Genomic DNA, 19,116 nt, shown 5'->3' with positions numbered 1-19,116 from the left:
TAGGGGAAAGGGGGGAAAGAAGGGGGTGGGGAAAGAAGGGGAGGGGGAAAGAAGGGGGGAAAGAAGGGGGGAGGGGAAAGGGGGGAAAGAAGGGGGAGGGGAAGGGGGCGGGGAAAGAAGTGGAGGGGGAAGGGGGGAAAGAAGGGAGGGGAAAGGGGGGAAAGAAGGGGGGAACGGAAGGAGGGGGGAGGGAAAAGGGGAAAGAAGGGGGGAGGGGAAAGGGGAATGAAAGGGGGAAAGGGGAAAGAAGGGGAGGAGAAAGGGGAAAGAAGGGGGGAGAAAGGGGAAGGGGGAAAGGGAAAGAGGGAGGGGAAGGGGAGAAAGGGGAAGGGGGGAAAGGAAAGAGGAAGGGGAAAGAAGGGGGAAAGGGGAAAGAAGGGGGAGAAAGGGAAAGAAGGGGGGAGAAAGGGGAAAGAAGGGGGGAGTAAGGGGAAAGAAGGGGGGAGAAAGGGGAAAGAAGGGGGGAGAAAGGGGAAAGAAGGGGGGAGTAAGGGGAAAGAAGGGGGGAGAAAGGGGAAAGAAGGGGGGAGAAAGGGGAAAGAAGGGGGAGGGAAAAGGGGAATGAAAGGGGGGAAAGGGGGAAGAGGGAAAGGGGAAAGGAGGGGGAGGAGAAAGGGGAAAGGGGGAGAAAGGGGATGGGGGCGAAAGGGGAAGGAGGGAAAGAGGGAGGGGAAAGAAGGGGGGGAAGGGGAAAGAAGGGGGGAGAAAGGGGAAAGAATGGGGGAGAAAGGGGAAAGAAGGGGGGAGAAAGGGGAAAGAAGGGGGGAGTAAGGGAAAGAAGGGGGAAGAAACGGGAAAGAATGGGGGGAGAAAGGAGAAAGAAGGGGGGAGAAAGGGGGAGAAAGGGGAAGGGGGAAAGGGAAAGAGGGCGGAAAGGGGAAAGAAGGGGGGAGAAAGGGAAAGAAGGGGGGAGAAAGGGAAAGAAGGGGGGGAGAAAGGGGAAAGAAGGGGGAGAAAGGGGAAAGAAGGGGGGAGTAAGGGAAAGATGGGGGAGAAAGGGGAATGAAGGGGGGAGAAAGGGGAAAGAAGGGGGGAGAAAGGGGAAAGAAGGGGGATAAAGGGGAAGCGGGGAGAAAGGGAAACAGGGAGGGGAAAGAATAGGGGGTGGAGAAAGGGAAAGAGGGGGGAAAGGGGAAAGAATAGGGGGGGAAGAAAGGGGAAAGAAGGGGGGAGTAAGGGGAAAGAAGGGGGGAGTAAGGGGAAAGAAAGGGGGAGTAAGGGGAAAGAAGGGGGGAGGGAAAAGGGGAATGAAAGGGAGGAAAGGGGAGGGGGGAAAGGGGAAAGAAGGGGGAGGAGGGAAAGGGGAAAGAAGGGGGAGGAGGGAAAGCCGAAAGAAGGGGAGGAGAAAGGGGAAAGAAGGGGGAGAAAGGGAAGGGGGAGAAAGGGGAAGGAGGAAGAAAGGGGAAGGGGGAAAGGGAAAGAGGGAGGGGAAAGAAGGGGGAGAAAGGGGAAAGAAGGGGGGAGAAAGGGGAAAGAAGGGGGGGAGTAAGGGGAAAGAAGGGGGGAGTAAGGGGAAAGAAGGGGGGAGAAAGGGGAAAGAAGGGGGGGAGAAAGGAGAAAGGGGAAAGAAGGGGGGGAGAAAGGGGAAAGAAGGGGGGGAGAAAGGGGAAAGAAGGGTGGAGAAAGGGGTAAGAAGGGGGGGAGAAAGGGGAAAGAAGGGGAGAAAGGGGGGGAGAAAGGGGAAGGGGGGAGAAAGGAGAAGGGGGGAAAGGGGAAGGGGGGAGAAAGGGGAAGGAGGAGAAAGGGGAAGGGGGAAAGGGAAAGAGGGAGGGGAAAGAAGGGGGGAGAAAGGGGAAAGAAGGGGGAGAAAGGGGAAAGAAGGGGGGGAGTAAGGGGAAAGAAGGGGGAGTAAGGGGAAAGAAGGGGGAAGAAACGGGAAAGAATGGGGGGAGAAAGGAGAAAGAAGGGGGGAGAAAGGGGGAGAAAGGGAAGGGGGAAAGGGAAAGAGGGCGGAAAGGGGAAAGAAGGGGGGAGAAAGGGGAAAGAAGGGGGAGAAAGGGGAAAGAAGGGGGGGAGAAAGGGAAAGAAGGGGGAGAAAGGGAAAGAAGGGGGGAGTAAGGGAAAGAAGGGGGAGAAAGGGGAAAGAAGGGGGGAGTAAGGGGAAAGATGGGGGGAGAAAGGGGAATGAAGGGGGGGAGAAAGGGGAAAGAAGGGGGAGAAAGGGGAAAGAAGGGGGATAAAGGGGAAGCGGGGAGAAAGGGAAACAGGGAGGGGAAAGAATAGGGGGTGGAGAAAGGGAAAGAGGGGGGAAAGGGGAAAGAATAGGGGGGAAGAAAGGGGAAAGAAGGGGGGAGTAAGGGGAAAGAAGGGGGGAGTAAGGGAAAGAAAGGGGGAGTAAGGGGAAAGAAGGGGGGAGGGAAAAGGGGAATGAAAGGGAGGAAAGGGGAGGGGGGAAAGGGGAAAGAAGGGGGAGGAGGGAAAGGGGAAAGAAGGGGGAGGAGGGAAAGCCGAAAGAAGGGGAGGAGAAAGGGGAAAGAAGGGGGGAGAAAGGGGAAGGGGGAGAAAGGGGAAGGAGGAAGAAAGGGGAAGGGGGAAAGGGAAAGAGGGAGGGGAAAGAAGGGGGGAGAAAGGGGAAAGAAGGGGGGAGAAAGGGGAAAGAAGGGGGGGAGTAAGGGGAAAGAAGGGGGGAGTAAGGGGAAAGAAGGGGGGAGAAAGGGGAAAGAAGGGGGGGAGAAAGGAGAAAGGGGAAAGAAGGGGGGGAGAAAGGGGAAAGAAGGGGGGGAGAAAGGGGAAAGAAGGGTGGAGAAAGGGGTAAGAAGGGGGGGAGAAAGGGGAAAGAAGGGGAGAAAGGGGGGGAGAAAGGGGAAGGGGGGAGAAAGGAGAAGGGGGGAAAGGGGAAGGGGGGAGAAAGGGGAAGGAGGAAGAAAGGGGAAGGGGGAAAGGGAAAGAGGGAGGGGAAAGAAGGGGGGAGAAAGGGAAAGAAGGGGGAGAAAGGGGAAAGAAGGGGGGAGAAAGGGGAAAGAAGGGGGGAGTAAGGGGAAAGAAGGGGGGAGTAAGGGGAAAGAAGGGGGGAGAAAGGGAAAGAAGGGGGGGAGAAAGGAGAAAGGGGGGAGAAAGGGGAAAGAAGGGGGGGAGAAAGGGGAAAGAAGGGGGGGAGAAAGGGGAAAGAAGGGTGGAGAAAGGGGTAAGAAGGGGGGGAGAAAGGGGAAAGAAGGGGAGAAAGGGGGGGAGAAAGGGGAAGGGGGGAGAAAGGAGAAGGGGGGAAAGGGAAAGAGGGAGGGGAAAGAATAGGGGGTGGAGAAAGGGAAAGGGGAACGAATAGGGGGGAAAGGGGAAAGAAGGGGGGAGAAAGGGAAAGAAGGGGGAGAAAGGGGAGAGAAGGGGGAAGAAGGGGGGAGGAAGGGGAAAGAAGGGGGGAGGAAGGGGGAGGAAGTGGAAAGAAGGGGGGGAGAAAGGGGAAGGGGGAGAAAGGGAAAGGGGAAGGGGGGGAAGGGGGGAGAAAGGGAATGGGGAAGGGGGGGAGATAGGGGAAAGAGGGGGAGGGGAAGGGGGGAGAAAGGGAAGAGGAAGGGGGAGAAAGGGAAAGAGGAAGGGGGAGGGGGGAAGGGGAAGGGGGGAGAAAGGGGGAGGGGAAGGGGGAGAAAGGGGAAGGGGGAAAGAGGGGGAGAAAGGGGAAAGGGGGGAGAAAGGGGAAAGAGGGGGGAGAAAGGGGAAAGGGGGAGGGGAAGGGGGAGAAAGGGGAAGAGGGGGGAAGAGGGGGAGAAAGGGGGAGGGGAAGGGGGGAAAGAGGGGGGAGAAAGGGGAAGGGTGGGAAAGAGAGGGGGAGAAAGGGGAAGGGGGAGAAAGGGGAAAGAGGGCGGAGAAAGGGGGAGGGGAAGGGGGGGTGAAAGGGGAAAGAGGGGGGAGAAAGGGGAAAGGGGGGGTGAAGGGGAATGAAGGGGGAGAAAGGGGAAGGGGAGAAAGGGGAAGGGGGGTGAAGGGGAATGAAGGGGGGGAGAAAGGGGAAGGGGGTAAAGGGGAAAGAAGGGGGGAAAGGGGAATGAAGGGGGGAGAAAGGGGAAGGGGAATGAAGGGGGAGAAGGGAAAGGGAAAGGTGGGGAAAGGGAATGAAGGGGGGGAAAGGGGAAAGAAGGGGGGAAAGGGGAAAGAAGAGGGTGGGGAATGAAGGGGAGAAGGGGGGAAAGGGAAAGAAGGGGGAATAGGGAAAGAGGGGAGGAAAAGGGGAAGAAGGGGGAATAGGGAAAGGGGAAAGAGGGGGGAGAAAGGGAAAGAAGGGGGGAAGAGGGAAAGGGGAAGAAGGGGGGAATAGGGAAAGGGGAAAGAAGGGGGGAGAAAGGGGAAAGAAGGGGGGAGGAGGGAAAGGGGAAAGAAGGGAGGAATAGGGAAAGGGGAAAGAAGGGGGGGATTAGGGAAAGGGGAAAGAGGGGAGGAGGAGGGAAAGGGGAAAGAAGGGGGGAAATAGGGAATGGGGAAAGAAGGGGGGGAATAGGGAAAGGGAAAAGAAGGGGGGGAATAGGGAAGGGAAAAGAAGGGGGGGAATAGGGAAAGGGGAAAGAGGGGGGGAAGAGGGAAAGGGGAAAGAAGGGGGGGAGGAGGGAAAGGGAAAAGAAGGGGGGGAATAGGGAAAGGGGAAAGGGGGGGAGGAGGAAAAGGGGAAAGAGGGGGTTGGAGGGAAAGGGGAAAGGGGGGGGAGGAGGGAAAGGAGAAGAAGGGGGGAGGAGGGAAAGGGGAAAGAAGGGGGAGAAAGGGTGGGATGGAGGGGGGAAAGGGGAGATGGGGGGGGAAGGGGGGGATGGTGGGCAATCGGGTGGATGGGGAAAGGGGTGTTAAGGGGGAGGGATGGGGGTGGTAAGGGGAGGACATGGGGAGGAAAGGGCTGGAGGGGGGATGGGGGGTTGGGGGGGAGTCAGGGAAATGGGGGGAGGAGGGAGAGGGGAAAGAGGGGGGGAGGAGGGAAAGGAGGGGAGGGGGAAGGCGGGAGAGGGGAAGGGGGAGAGTGATGGGGGAGGGGGAAAGGGGGAGGGGGAAGGAAGGGAGGAAAGGGGGAGGGAAAGGGGAGTGGGGAGAGGAGGAGTGGGGAGGGAGGAGAGGAGGAAAGTGGGAGGGGAGGAAAGGAGGAGGGGAGAGGAGGAGAGGGGGAGGAGGAAAGGGGGAGTGGGGGAGGAGGAAAGGGAGAGTGGGGGAGGAGGAAAGGGGGAGGGGGAGAGGGAAGAGGGGAGAGGGGAAAGGGGCAGGGAGAGCGAAGCAGGAAGGGGGAAGGTGAGAGGGAGAGGGGAGAGGGGAAAGGGGCAGGGAGAGCGGAGCAGGAAGGGGGAGGGTGAGAGGGAAAGAGGGAGGGGGGAGAGGGAGAGGAGATGGGGGGAAAGGGGCGGGGAGAGCAGAGGGGGAGGGGGGAAAGGGGCAGGGAGAGCGGAGAGGGAGGGGAAGAGGGTAGTGGAGGGAAAGAGGGAGGGGAGAGGGGAAGGGAGTAGAGGGGGAGGGAAAGGAGATGGGGAGGGGGTGGGGGGAGGGGAAACGGGGAGATGCGAAGTGGGGGAGGGGAAACGGGGAGATGCGGAGAGGGAGAGGGGGAGGGGGAATGGGGGGTGAGGGGGAGGGGGGAATGGGGGGTGAGGCGGAGTGGGGAGGGGGGAATGGGGGGGGGAGTGGGATGAGGGGGAGGGGGGAATGGGGGGTGAGGCGGAGTGGGGAGGGGGGAATGGGGGGAGGGGGAGGGGAGGGGAAAGGGGGTGGGACGAGTGGGAGGGGGGAATGGGGGGGGAGGGGGAGGGGAAAGGGGGTGGGACGAGTGGGAGGGGAAACAGGGAAGGGGGAGGGGAAATGGGGAGTGGGGTGGGGGGTGATGGGGGAAGGGGGAATGGAGAGGGGGGAGAGAGGAACGGGAGGGGGGATGGGGGGAATGGAGAGGAGGGAACGGATGGGGGATGGGGGGAACATGGAGAGGGGACGGGAATGGGGAGAAAGAGGAATGGGGAGGGGAACGGGGAGGTGGGGATATGGGGAACAGAGAGGTGGGGAGAGGGGGAATGGGGAGGGAGCGAGAGGAGGATGGGGGGAGAAACGTGGAGAGGGGAACGGGGAGGGGAACAAGGAGGGGGAGAGAGGCGAGGGGGAAGGAAAGGGAGGGGTGGGGGAAGGAGAGAGAGAGTGGGGGGAGGGGGATGGTGAGAGAATGAGGGGAAGGAATGGGGGAAGGGGAGAGAGAGGAGTAGGGGAGAGAGGGAGGGAGGGAGGGGGAAGGCGAGAGGGAGGGAGCAAGATGAAGTATCTTGCTGGATGTCAGTGCAGTATTCATGCAGTTCTGATGAAGTGTCTCTGACCTGAAACGTTAACTCTGCTTCTCTCTCTATAGAAGCTGCCAAACCTGCTGATTATTTCCAGCATTTCTTGTTTTTATTGCCAATTTTTCATGTGTCAGCTGGTTCAAGTCCCATTCCATCAACTTCAGCACATAATCTGGGCTGCCCACTCATTTAACCTATCTATATCCCTTTGCAGACTTCTTGGGCTGGATTTTAAGAGTCTGCTGCTGAAATAGGCGGCGGATGTAAAAAAATGCGCCCTGCCTATATGGGCACCACGTCATAGAGCCACCATGATTTCAAATGCCCTTACTGGAGATTTTAAAATTAAAGGGCCAGGTCAGTTCAATGACCAAAAAAAAAATTAAATTTTAATTAAATTCATTTCCAGCCCAGAATTTGTTTATTAGCAATTTGACCTTTCCCCCCAAAATTCGGCACCTATGCCCTTTACTCCTTCCCATCAACACCCACCCCCCACAACCAATCTGCAGTAATCTCACCCCACTCTCCTGCTCCCACACAGAGGAACAGTCCTCCTCCCTGCTCCCCACAGGTGTCGCGCCATGTTTCCCCGAACTGGAATTTGAAGGCGTGACATTGTCAGCCGCCTGAATGAAGATTGGTGTGGCGATCAATGAGGCGACGGGACCCTCATTAAATCAGATATGTAAATTAGTTAACATATTTAAATGAGGGTCCCGTCACCGGGTGGCGGAGTGGCCACCATGAGGCCTCGCCACCACCGCCATGATTGACACGGGGCCTGTTGCCGTTAGGGTCGGCGGAGGGCCTCCACCGCACCGATCTTCATTGCCCCCCCGTCAATGTTCCCGACGGCAGGGTGGCTTTAAAATCCAGCCCCTTATGTCCTCTTTACAGCTTACTCTCCGACCTATCTTTGTTTCATCAGTAAATTTACCAACCTTCATCCAAGTCATTTAAATAAATTGTAAAATGTTGAGGCCCCAGCACTGATCCCTGCGGAACACCACTCGTTATATCTTGCCAACCAGAAAATTACCCAGTTGTGCCGATGCTCTGTTTCCTGTTAGCTAGCCAATCTTCTATCCATGCTAATACATTACCCCTTACGCCACGATCTTTTATTTTCCGCAATAACCTTTGATGTGGCACCTTATCAAAATGCCTTCTGGAAATCTAAGTACAATACATCCACCAGTTGCCTTTTATTTTCAGCACGTTACTTCTTCAAAGAACTCCATTAAATTGGTTAAACATGATTTTCCTTTCACAAAACCATGTTGATTACCTTGAATTTTTCTAAGTGCCCTGCTATAACGTCTTTAATAATACGTTCTAACATTTTCCCTATGACAGATGTTAAGCTAACTGGCCTGTAGTTTCCAGCTTTCGCTCTCCCTCCCTTTTTGAATAAAGAGTTACATTGGCAACTTTCCAATCTAATAGACACTTCCCTGAATCTAGGGAATTTTGGAAAATTAAAACTAACGCATCAACTATCTCACTAGTGTTACGACCAACCGCTCCAGTCAAAGCCCCCAATCAAAATATACGATTCTGATTGTGGTGGGAGAAATGCACTGATAATTCAATCCCGTCGCTCCACAGATCGCCTAACATATCATTTAAAACTTTCCAAATTAAAGAAAGACCCAGCCAAATTGTACCATCTATTAACCCCCGAATTAGGCGAACCAAATCAGGTGTCTTTAAATCAACAAATTAACTTTTTAATTAGAAGAACTAAATTCTTAAACACTATGAAGATATAAACAACATTTAAAATAGGACAAATTAGAGTCCTTGCAAATTTACAGTCCAATGTTGCTTGAAGTCCTTACAGAATGTTGCTTTCCTTCTCCAGCAAATTTCAACAATTAACGACTTGCAAACACTTTCCATAGAATCAATCTGACACTAGATTGAGGGATAAAAGATTGTCACAGTCTAACTTCCCTTTCTTCAATTTAAATTACCAGAAATCTCTGTTTTGGCTTGGTGTTTTAGAATTTTGAGAGATATTAATTAAACAGACTAAAATCCTATTCCTTCAGTTTAAATGGTTGAGAGCTCTTTCTTCAGGTGCCAACACCAGCTGTGCCTATATGTCTCTGTGTCTGTGGTCTGTTAGAACAAACTGTCTTCAACTAAAAAGCCAGTTCAAAATTGAATTGTAACAAATGTATCACTTGCTACTCACTCCCAGTGGCTGTATCTATGGTAACAAGAATGCACCCTTTGAATTGCAGTCTCCAAATGGCTGTTTCTAAGGCAACGAAAATGCACCTTCCTAGAACTCCTAAGGCTTGCTGGTTCTTAAAGCAATACTGATCCTTTGCGAGCCTTAAAGGCAAACCACATATTCCCAAAAAAAACCACAGCACCATGACACTAGCCACTTCTTTTAAGACTCTAGGATGAAGTCCATCAGGACCCGGGGACTTGTCAGCCCGCAGCTCCAACAATTTGCTGAGTGCTACTTCCCTGGTGATTGTAATTTTCTTGAGTTCCTCCCTCCCTTCCATTTCCTGATTTACAGCTATTTCTGGGATGTTACCGATGCAAAATACCTGTTCACTTCATCTCCTTATTTTCCCTTATTAATTCCCCAGAGTCACTTCCTAGTGCACCAACGCTCACTTTGTTAACTCTTATCTTTTTAAAATATCTATAGAAATTCATACTTCTTTAAATTTCTACACTGCTTTCTTTCGTACTCTATTTTTTTCCTCCTTATTAATCTTTTAATCGTTCTTTGCTGCTTTTTATATTCTGTCCAATCTTCTGACCTGCCACCCATCTTTGCACAATTATATGTTTTTTCTGAAAATAGAGACATTTTGTTGAAGCTTTTCATCTTGCACTCATCAGGACAATTCAAAAGAATACCAATGTAAAGGAAAGCAACAAATTTATACTGCATGAGAAGAGAATGTTGATTGATTGGCAAGTGGACTCTGATTGGTAGAGGCATTGCCCTGGAGAATGCACCAGTTTATGGTGACTGACAGTTAACTGCCAAACTTCGTTTGAAGAACAGGGCCTTCTCTAAGATTGTCAGTTGGGCTCGCGGTGTAGCGCAATTGCATGTACTGGAAGCTACATATATTAATACACAGTGCCCTGTTCTTTGCAGACAGAAAGAACACGTACATACATTGTGCCTGTTTCGACTAAACAAAATAAGAGACAGCCATTTGGTGGTTCATTCCTCAGGGAAATGCCTTGACCAATCAAAGTCAAGCTGCCTGGTTTAAATTTCAAACAATTTGCACCTGGCTCAGGTAATAATCCAGAGATCTGCTTCTTAATTAGGTGCCTAGCTCCTCATACTGGCTATGCAGAAACTCTTTCCTCGTCCTGCCTATGTCATTGGTACCTACATGGACCATGACGACTGGACCCTCCCCCTTCCACTCCCACCGTAAGTTCCTCTCCAGCCCTCAGCTGATGTCCTGAATCCTGGCACCGGGCAAGCAACACAGCCTTCTGAACTCTCGCTCTTTGCTGCAGAGAACAGTGTCAATCCCCCTCACTACATGTTCCCCTACTACCACAACTTTCCTTTATCTGCTCCCCACTTGAACAGCATCCTGTACCATGGTCAGTCTGCTCATCCGCACTACAGCCCTCACTTTTGTCATGAAAGCTGCAAGAGCCTCAAACTTGTTGCTCAATTACAAGGGCTGAGGCTCCTCCATTCCCACCTTCTTGATCCCCTTACCTGCCTGACTCGCAGTCAAACCCTTCTGTCCCTGACCACTGACCAAAACAAATGACCCTATCCTAAGGGTGTGACTGCCTTCTGGAACCAAGTGTCCAGATAACTCCCCCCTCCTTGATGTATCTGCAGCTCGGCCTCCAGCTCAATGACTCTCAGCCAAAGCTCCTCAAGCCACAGACATTAACTACAGGCGTGGTTGCCATGGATTTCCATGGCATCCAGGAGCTCCCACATACTGCAGCCACAACACATCACCTGTCCTGCCATCTTTATTGTGTTAATTCAATTAAATTTATTTTCTCTTATTTAATTTATAGTTCCCCTCCTTACTTAACTTACTCACTTACCAAACTCCCTTTCTTACACTCTGTGCCCTCCAGCAGTACTCAATGCAGATAAGCAGCACTGAGTGCCCCCGAATTTATACCCTCTGAAAACAATGATGTGTCAGATTTGTTAGAGCTCTGCTGGAGCTCAGTAACCAGTTTAAGATAGCTACCTAATTAACTAGCTACAGCTACTCTTAGAGAGCTTGTATACCCCTGTTAAAAACTGTAAGAAACTTAACTTGCCTCTTAATTTGAACAGTAACTTCAGTTAATTGCTAAATATAAACAAAATGAAAACTAGACTTTAGAGAGATTGACCCTTAAAATCCATTCACTTACCAAACCCCCAAACAAACATTGCTTGTTACTTCCTCAGAGAACTGTAATAAATTAGTGAAACACGATTTCCCTTTCACAAAACCATGTTGACTCTGCCTGATTGCACAGAGATTTTCTAAATGACCTGCTATAACCTCCTTAATAACAGATTCCAGCATTTTCCCTATGACAGATGTTAAGCTAACTGGCCTGTAGTTTCCTGCTTTCTGTCTTCCTCCTCTCTTGAATAGTGGAGTTACATTCACTATATTCCAATCTGATGGGACCTTTCCAGAATTTAAGGAATTTTGGAAAATTAAAACCAATGCATCCACCATCTCAGCAGCCACTTCTTTTAAGGCTCTAGGATGAAGTCCAGCTGGCGATTTGTCAGCTTTTAGTTCCAATAATTTTCTCAGTACCTTTTCCCTGGTAATTGTAATTGTTTTAAGTTCCTCCCTCCCTTTCAAATCTTGATTCACAATTATTTCTGGGATGTTATTTGTATCCTCTACAGTGAAGATAGATGCAAAAAATCTGTTCAATTCCTCCACCATGTCCTTATTTTCTATTTACTCCCCAGACTCATTCTCAAGAGGACCAACACTCACTTTATTACACTTTTCCTTTTTAAATACCTGTAGAAACTCTTACTATCTGTTTTTATATTTCTAGCTAGCTTTCTCTTGTACTCTAATTTCTCTCTCTTTTTTTTAGCTATTCTTTGCTGGTTCTTCTATTCTGCCCAATCTCCTGACCTGCACTTACTTGTCACTGAATTGTATGCTTTTTCTTTCAATTTGATATTATCTTTAACTTCCTTAGTTAGCCACTGATGGTGTGTCCTTGCCCTGGAGTTAAAGGCCTGCTCGCGATTGGAAATGAGACCTGACCCAAGTCCGACAGAACCCCATCCGACCCTGAGCCCAATCTAGCCCGAGTCCTTCCATTTTTTTCCCGCGCCCAACCCGATGGTCGGTTAACTTACCCTCCGTTTTTCACTTTGTTCCTTATCTGCACAAGCTTAAAATAACTAGCAAAACCACCTTTAAAATCCAAAAAGTAAATTAACATTAAAGTCACTTACCTGAGGTGGTGATAGAGCGTGTCCTATCCGGCCCAACCCAACCCGACCCGAGCCCGAATGCCGGACCCGGAAGTGCGACCTGACCCGACCCGACCTGACCTGAACCCGACATATGTCATTGGGTCCCGTCGGATTCGGGTCAGGTAGCAGGCCCTTACCTGGAGTCTTTCTTTCTCACTGGAATGTATCTTTTCTGAGTGTTATGAAACATCTCCTTAAATGTCTGCCACTGCATTGCTACTGACCTATCCCTTAACCTAATTTACCAGTTTACTTTAGCCAGCTCTGTCTTCAAATCCTCATAATTACCTTTATTTAAGTTTTAAACTAGTCTTAAATCCACTCTTCTCACCCTCAAACTGAATGCAAAATTCAATCATGTTGTGATCACTGCTACCTCGGGGCGCCTTTACTATGAGGTCATTAATTAATCCTGTCTCGTTACACATTACCTGATCTAGAGTAGCCTGCTCTCTGCTTTGCTCTAGAATGTGCTACTCTAAGAAACTATGAACTCATCCTCCAGGCTACCTTTGCTAATCTGACTTGTCCAATCTATCTGTAGATTAAAATCACCCATGATTGTCACTGTACCTTTCTCACAAGCCCCCATTATTTCTTCCAGTATACCCTGCCCTACAGTGTGGTTACTGTTAGGGACCTATAAACTACTCCCACAAGCGACTTCCTACCTTTACTTTTTTTTTTAGAACATTACAGCGCAGTACAGGCCCTTCGGCCCTCGATGTTGCGCCGACCTGTGAAACCATCTGACCTACACTATTCCATTTTCATCCATATGTCTATCCAATGACCACTTAAATGCCCTTAAAGTTGGCGAGTCTACTACTGTTGCAGGCAGGGCGTTCCACGCCCCTACTACTCTCTGAGTAAAGAAACTACCTCTGACATCTGTCCTATATCTATCACCCCTCAACTTAAAGCTATGTCCCCTCGTGTTTGCCATCACCATCCGAGGAAAACGACTCTCACTCTTACTATATCATCTCTACACAAACTGATTCTGCATCTTGATTTTTAGAACTAAAGTCACCTCTCTCATTGTACTAATGTGATCCTTAATTAAAAGACCTACCCCCTCCACCTTTTCCTATCCTTCCAAAATGTCACGTACCTTTGATTATTCAGGTCCGGGCCTTTGTCATCTTGCGCCCATGTCTCTGTAATGACGATCAGATCACACATATTTATTTCTATTTGAGCTATCAATTCATTTGTTTTGTTATGATTGCTACGTGTATTCAAATACAGAGCCTTTAGTTGTGCCTTTTTACTATTTCCCAACCTCTAGCCTTAGCTGCTTGCACATTCTTAATTTTGTACATTCTGTCCTTTCCTGTCATGCTCTGATTATTATTTCCCTTATTGCTACCTTGCTTTGTCCTCGCTCTTTAATTTATCATATTTTCTCTCACTTGATCTCTTGCCCCACTATTTAATTTAAAGCCCTCTCTACAGACCTAGTTATATGACTCACTAGAACATTGGTCCCAGCATGGTTCAAGTGAAGATCATCCCAACGGTCCAGCTCCCACTTTTCCCAGTACTGTTGCCAGTGCCCCGTGAATTTATTTATTTAGAGCACAGCACTGAGTCTGTGCCGACCATCAGCCATTAATCCCATATTCCTACCACATTCCCACATTCCCTCAATTCCCCTACCACCTACCTATACTAGGGGCAATTTACAATGGCCAATTTACCTATCAACCTGCAAGTCTTTGGCTGCGGGAGGAAACCAGAGCACCCGTCGGAAACCCACGCAGTCACAGGGAGAACTTACAAACTCCACACAGGCAGTACCCAGAATCGAACCCGGGTCGCTGGAGATGTGAGGCTGCGGTGTTAACCGCGGCGCCACTGTGCCGCCCCTAATTGAAACCCATTTTTCCCACACCAATCTTTGAGCCATGCATTGAACTCTCTAATCTTATTTACCCTACTCCAATTTGTATGTGGCTTGGGTGATAATCCAGAGATTGTTACTTTTGAGGTTCTGCTTTTTAATTTAGCCCCTAGCTGCTGATGCTCTCTATGCAGAACCTCTTTCCTAATCCTAACTATGTTTTTAAAAATTTATTCATGGGATGTGGGCATCGCTGGCCAGGCCAACATTTATTGCCCATCCCTAATTGCCCTTAAGCTGCCTTCTTGAACTGCTGCATTCCATGTGAGGTAGGTACACCCAAGGTGCCGTTAGGAAGGGAGTTCCATGATTTTGACCCAGCAACAGTGAAGGAACAGTGATATAGTTCCAAATCAGAATGGTTTGTGACTTGGAGGGGAACTTGCAGGTGGTGGTGTTTCTATGCATTTGCTGCCTTTGTCCTTCTAGGTGATAGAGGTCGCGGGTTTGTAAGGTGCTGTGTAAGGAGTCTTGGTGTGTTGCTGCAGTGCATCTTGTAGATGGTACACACTGCTGCCATTGTGCGTCACTGGTGGAGAGAGTCAATGTTGAAGGTTGTGGATGGAGTGCCAGTAAGTGGGCTGTTTAGTCCTGGATAGTGTTGAGCTTCTTGAGTGTTGCTGGAGCTGCACCCATCCAGGCATGTGGATAGTATTCCATCACACTCCTGACTTGTACCTTGTAGATGGTGGACAGGCATTGGGGAGACAGGAGGTGAGTTACTCGCTGCAGGATTCCTAGCCTCTGACCTGCTTTTGTAGCCACGGTATTGATAGGGCGACTCCAGTTCAGTTTCTGGTCAATGGGGAGATGGTTAGATTCTCTCTTGTTTGAGATGGTCATTGCCTGGCACTTGTGTGGCTTGAATGCTACTTGCCACTTATCAGCCCAAGCCTGGATATTGTCCAGGTCTTGCTGCATTTCTACACAGACTGCTTCAGTAGCTGAGGAGTTGTGAATAGTGCTGAACATTGTCCCCACTTCTGACCTTATGATTGATGGAAGGTCATTGATGAAGCAACTGAAGATGGTTGGGCCTAGGGCACTACCCCGAGGAACTCCTGCAGTGATGTCCTGGAGCTGAGTTAATTGACCTTCAACAACCACAACCATCTTCCTTTGCGCTAGATATGACTCCAACCAGCGGAGAGTTTTCCCTCGGTTCCCATCGACTCCACTTTTACTGGAGCTCCTTGATGCCATACTCGGTCAAATGCTGCCTTGATGTCAAGGGCAGTCACTCTCTCCTCACCTCTGGAGTTCAGCTCTTTTGTCCGTGTTTGAACCAAGGCTGTAATGAGGTCAGGAGCTGAGTGGCCCTGGCGGAACCCAAACTGGGCGTCACTGAACAGGTTATTGCTAAGCAAGTGCCGCTTAATAGCACTGTCAATGACTCCTTCCATCACTTTACTGATATTTGAGAGTAGACTGGTGGGGCGGTAATTGGCCGGGTTGGACTTGTCCTGCTTTTTGTGTACAGGACATACCTGGGCAATTTCCAATTTGCGGGATAGGTGCCAGTGTTGTAGCTGTGCTGGAACAGTTGGCTAGGGGCGCGGCACGTTCTGGAGCACAGGTCTTCAGTACCATTACCGGAATATTGTCAGGGCCCATAGCTTTTGCAGTATCCACTGCCTTCAGTCATTTCTTGATATCACGCGGAGTGAATCGAATTTGCTGAAGTCTGGCATCTGTGATGCTGGGGACTCAGGAGGAGGCCAAGATGGATCATCAACTCGACACTTCTGGCTGAAGATTGATGCAAATATTTCAGCCTTATCTTTCACACTGATGTACTGGGCCCCCGCAGCTGTGGGTCTGGAGTCACATGTCGGCCAGACCAGGTAAGGACATTAAAGGACATTAGTGAACCAGATGGGTTTTTACAACAATCGACAATAGTTTTATGGCCATCATTAGACTAACTTTTTAATTCCAGATTTATTAATTGAATTCAATTTCCACCTTCTGCTGTGGTGGGATTCAAACCCATTCACCAGAGAAATACCCTGGGTCTCTGGTTTCCTAGTCCAGTGACAATGCCACTATGCCATCACCTCCCCACGTGGACCATGACAACTGGATCTTCCCTCTCTGCAAGTTCCTCTCTAGCCCTCAGCAGATGTCCTGAACCCTAGCACCTGGCAGATGACACAACCTTCTGGATGCTCGTTGTTCGCTGCAGAGAACGGTATCTATCCCCCTGACTATACTGTCCCCCACTATCACTATATTCCTATTTACTCCCCCCTCTTGAATGGCTTCATGTACCAAGGTGCCATGGTCAGTTTGCTCATCCAGCCTGCAGCCTCTGCTCCCATCCATACCATCTTAAAGAACGTCAAACCTGTTGGACAATTGTAAGGGCTGAGGTTCCTCCACTTCTGCTTTCTCGATCCCCTTACCTGCCTTACTTGCAGTCACATCGTCCTCCCTGACCAGTGGCCAAATCAGAAGACCCTATCCTATGGGGTGTCACTTCCTTCTGAAACAAAGTGTCCAGGTAACCTTTCCCCTCCCTGATGCATCACGCTGTCCAGCTTGGCCTCCAGCTCATCAACTCTGAAGATCCTCAAGCTGTAGACACTTACTGCAGATGTGGTTGCTGTGAATCACACTGGTGTTCACAAGCTCCCACATACTGCAGCTGCAACATATCATCTGCCCTGTCATCCTTATAGTGTTTTAAATAATGAATTAATTATTTACTTAATTAACTTTTTAATTAATGCCCCTCCTCACCAACACTTCCTGTACTAATTTAAACCTTGGGAATCCAATAAACCTTACTGTTTAAAATAAAACAGAACACTTCCTTGCTGCTAGCCTGTCTTAATTAATTATAAGGTAGCAACATAAAATTTAATTTTACGTTTTTCTAATTTCCAGTTATTTACACATGCACCCTAATAGCAGTGTAATAACCTAACTATTTGCAGATACTGTCTAACAGCAGTTACTCACCAACCATTCACCTTACAGCTTTCCTGTGTTGGCGCTGTTGTACATTTTTTTTCAAACTCAGTCAGTGCCTGCCAACTCCTGACATTGTCTAGGTGCTCCCACGCAGGTCTGGCCCCTCATAGTTCCCAGAAGGTAGATGAAGACCCCGAGTGTCGCGCTGTATTTATCCACTCCTGATTCTAGATGCTCCCATGCAGGTCCAGCACCTCTCCTGTCCCTGAAGGCAAGGTTGGCATTTATTGCCCATCCCTAGTTACCCAGAGAAGATAGTGGTATGGGCCTTTTACTTGAACCACAGGTATTGCTGTGATGATGTTACATCCATTATGGTATTGGGTAGGTAATTCCAGGATTTTGCCCTGGCAACGATGAATAAGTGCAATGAGCAAAGGGAATTAGGTCTGAAAGGAAAGTCAGAAGAGACATTCCTGTTGATTCCAGGCTGGAGAATCTGACAAGGGTTTGGCTTTAACCTACAATAAGCATTTAATTTGAGTGCACAGTGATAGTGTGTGGGAGGCCTCACTAACTGAATATGGTTTCTAATCAGGGCTGCACCATCCCTGCAAACCAGGGAATCTATATCATCATTATACTCAGGAACAGGGAGGTTCATTGAGGTCAAACACTGAGTGTGAAACTTTGATAAACAAAGTGAATAGGATGCTGGGTTATGCTGTTAAACAAGTTGAGTTCAAATCCTCAGAGGTGATTTTGGTCAGACTGCACATGAGAACTGAGTTCTGTTCTCACACCACCATATGAGGGGACCATTTGGCTGTAGAGCCAGTACACAGGAGACAGATATGAACAAACAAATGAGGCTGGTCCCTGCTGTTAGAAGGAAGAGCTGAAAAATAGCTTCAAGGTTCTTCAGCCTTGAAAAGACATGTGTTGGAGAGAATCTTAAAGAGGTATAGAAGGCATTTGCAGAGATAAGATAAACCCGATGGCAGAAGAAGAGGGCGCAGGGTCAGAGTGAAGGGCAAGGTCAGGACAGATAGCAGGGTCACGGTGATGGTTAAGTTCAGCACTGGCACAGGGTCAGGGTGAAAGAGGACAGATGCCAGGGTCAGGATGATGGGTGAGTTAAGGTCAGGTATCAGGATCAGGGTTTTTAAAAAATTCATTCTTGGGATGTGGGTGTTACTGGCAAGGCCAGCATTTATTGTCTCTGTAATTACCCTTGGGAAGGTGGTGGTGAGCCGCCTTCTTGAACCGCTGCTTTCCATATGGTATAGGTACACCCACAGTGCTGTGAGGGAGGGAATTCCAGGTTTTTGATCCAGTGACGATGAAGGAACGGCAATATATTTCCAAGTCAGACTTGGAGCAGAACTTGCAGGTGGTGGTGTTCCCATGTGCCTGCTGCCCATGTCGATCTATGTGGTAGAGGTCGCAGGTTTGGAAAGTGCTGTCAAAGGAGCAGTGCATCTTGTAGTTGATACACTGTCACACCACGCAATCCAAACCTATGAACTAGAAAATGAACTTATGAAATACACCCAACATGGACACTTTTCTTGTAAACAAAATGGAGTAAGAGGTCAGGTGACCCTTCCTTTCCTGCCAAAACACATAGAATTGAAGGAACCCTAAGCTAATTTTCCTGTCTGGACAAGTCTTGGAGAAGTCATTAAAACACAAATGACCTTTCTGGGCACATCTCTGAGAAATCATTAAAATGCAAATGACCTTTTCTGTGGTAATGGCTGCTTCTCTCCAACAATGAAAGCAGAAACTATGGTCACATGACAGAAGTAGGTTTCTGATAAGGAGCTTTCATAAAGGTATGTTCTGGGCAGACAAAGGAGATCCACCTACCCCATGGAAGAGAAGGGACCCTGCCTAAGATTACCAGCTTTGAACTACATGTAGGCAGAGACTGGAGTTTGGCCTTGAACTCCCGACCTGAGAAATCAGACCATGACTTTGCCAGTGACAGTTGGCTGAAATATTACAAGAGCAGTCTGTCAACAGTGCATCCATCTTTCTGAACCTCCCATGGCTTTCTTCAGTGAACAAGGCCTTATTATATTATATTGTTTTATATTTTATTACAGGCCTGCACCCTTTCAAGTTTTCACCCCAGGGAAAAGCAAGTTTAACAGAGGACTCTTTAAAATAATCAGACCTAATGCAGGTTATCTTTATAACCTCTATCTTTTCTTGAGTGTGTGCCTATGTATGAGTGTGAGTGTGGGTGTTGCTGCCAATATTATGGGTGTTGTATAATACATATTTATCTTTCTTTTAAACTTATGAGTAAACCTGTCATTGGTCTGTTCTTGACAATTAAAGCATTCAGGGGTTAAAAACACCTTTTTTGTAAACGCTGTCTTCAGTCAGTTGAGAGGTGAAAAAGGGGGAACCATCCCTATCATCTCTCACCTGTCTGTAACAACACACTGCTGCCACTGTGTGCCTGTGGGTGAGGGAGTGAAGGTGTATGGTGGTGGATGGGGTGCTGATGAAGCGGGCTGCTTTGTCCTGGATGGTGTCGAGCTCCATGAGTGTTTTTGGAGCTACACTCATCCAAG

The 19,116-nt window shown here is 49.2% G+C and overlaps 1 protein-coding gene across 1 annotated transcript in view; it reads right to left on the bottom strand.

The window, feature by feature from the left end:
- LOC137378246 (lysosomal protective protein-like) overlaps nucleotides 1-16,285 on the bottom strand; it is a 122,473-nt gene extending 106,188 nt beyond the window's left edge. The window contains exons 1-4 of the mRNA XM_068048472.1: nucleotides 16,204-16,285; nucleotides 15,884-15,959; nucleotides 12,821-12,937; nucleotides 11,367-11,449 (exon numbers count right to left, since the gene is read on the bottom strand). Of these exons, the coding sequence (XP_067904573.1) occupies nucleotides 11,367-11,449; nucleotides 12,821-12,937; nucleotides 15,884-15,959; nucleotides 16,204-16,285 (358 nt within the window). The remainder of the gene's footprint in view (nucleotides 1-11,366; nucleotides 11,450-12,820; nucleotides 12,938-15,883; nucleotides 15,960-16,203) is intronic.
- Nucleotides 16,286-19,116: the final 2,831 nt, after the last annotated feature.

The sequence above is a fragment of the Heterodontus francisci genome, chromosome 16 (genome assembly GCF_036365525.1).
Source record: "Heterodontus francisci isolate sHetFra1 chromosome 16, sHetFra1.hap1, whole genome shotgun sequence".
In the NCBI taxonomy this organism is placed as follows: Eukaryota; Metazoa; Chordata; class Chondrichthyes; order Heterodontiformes; family Heterodontidae; genus Heterodontus; species Heterodontus francisci.
This window is presented reverse-complemented; position numbering and strand designations above follow the sequence as displayed.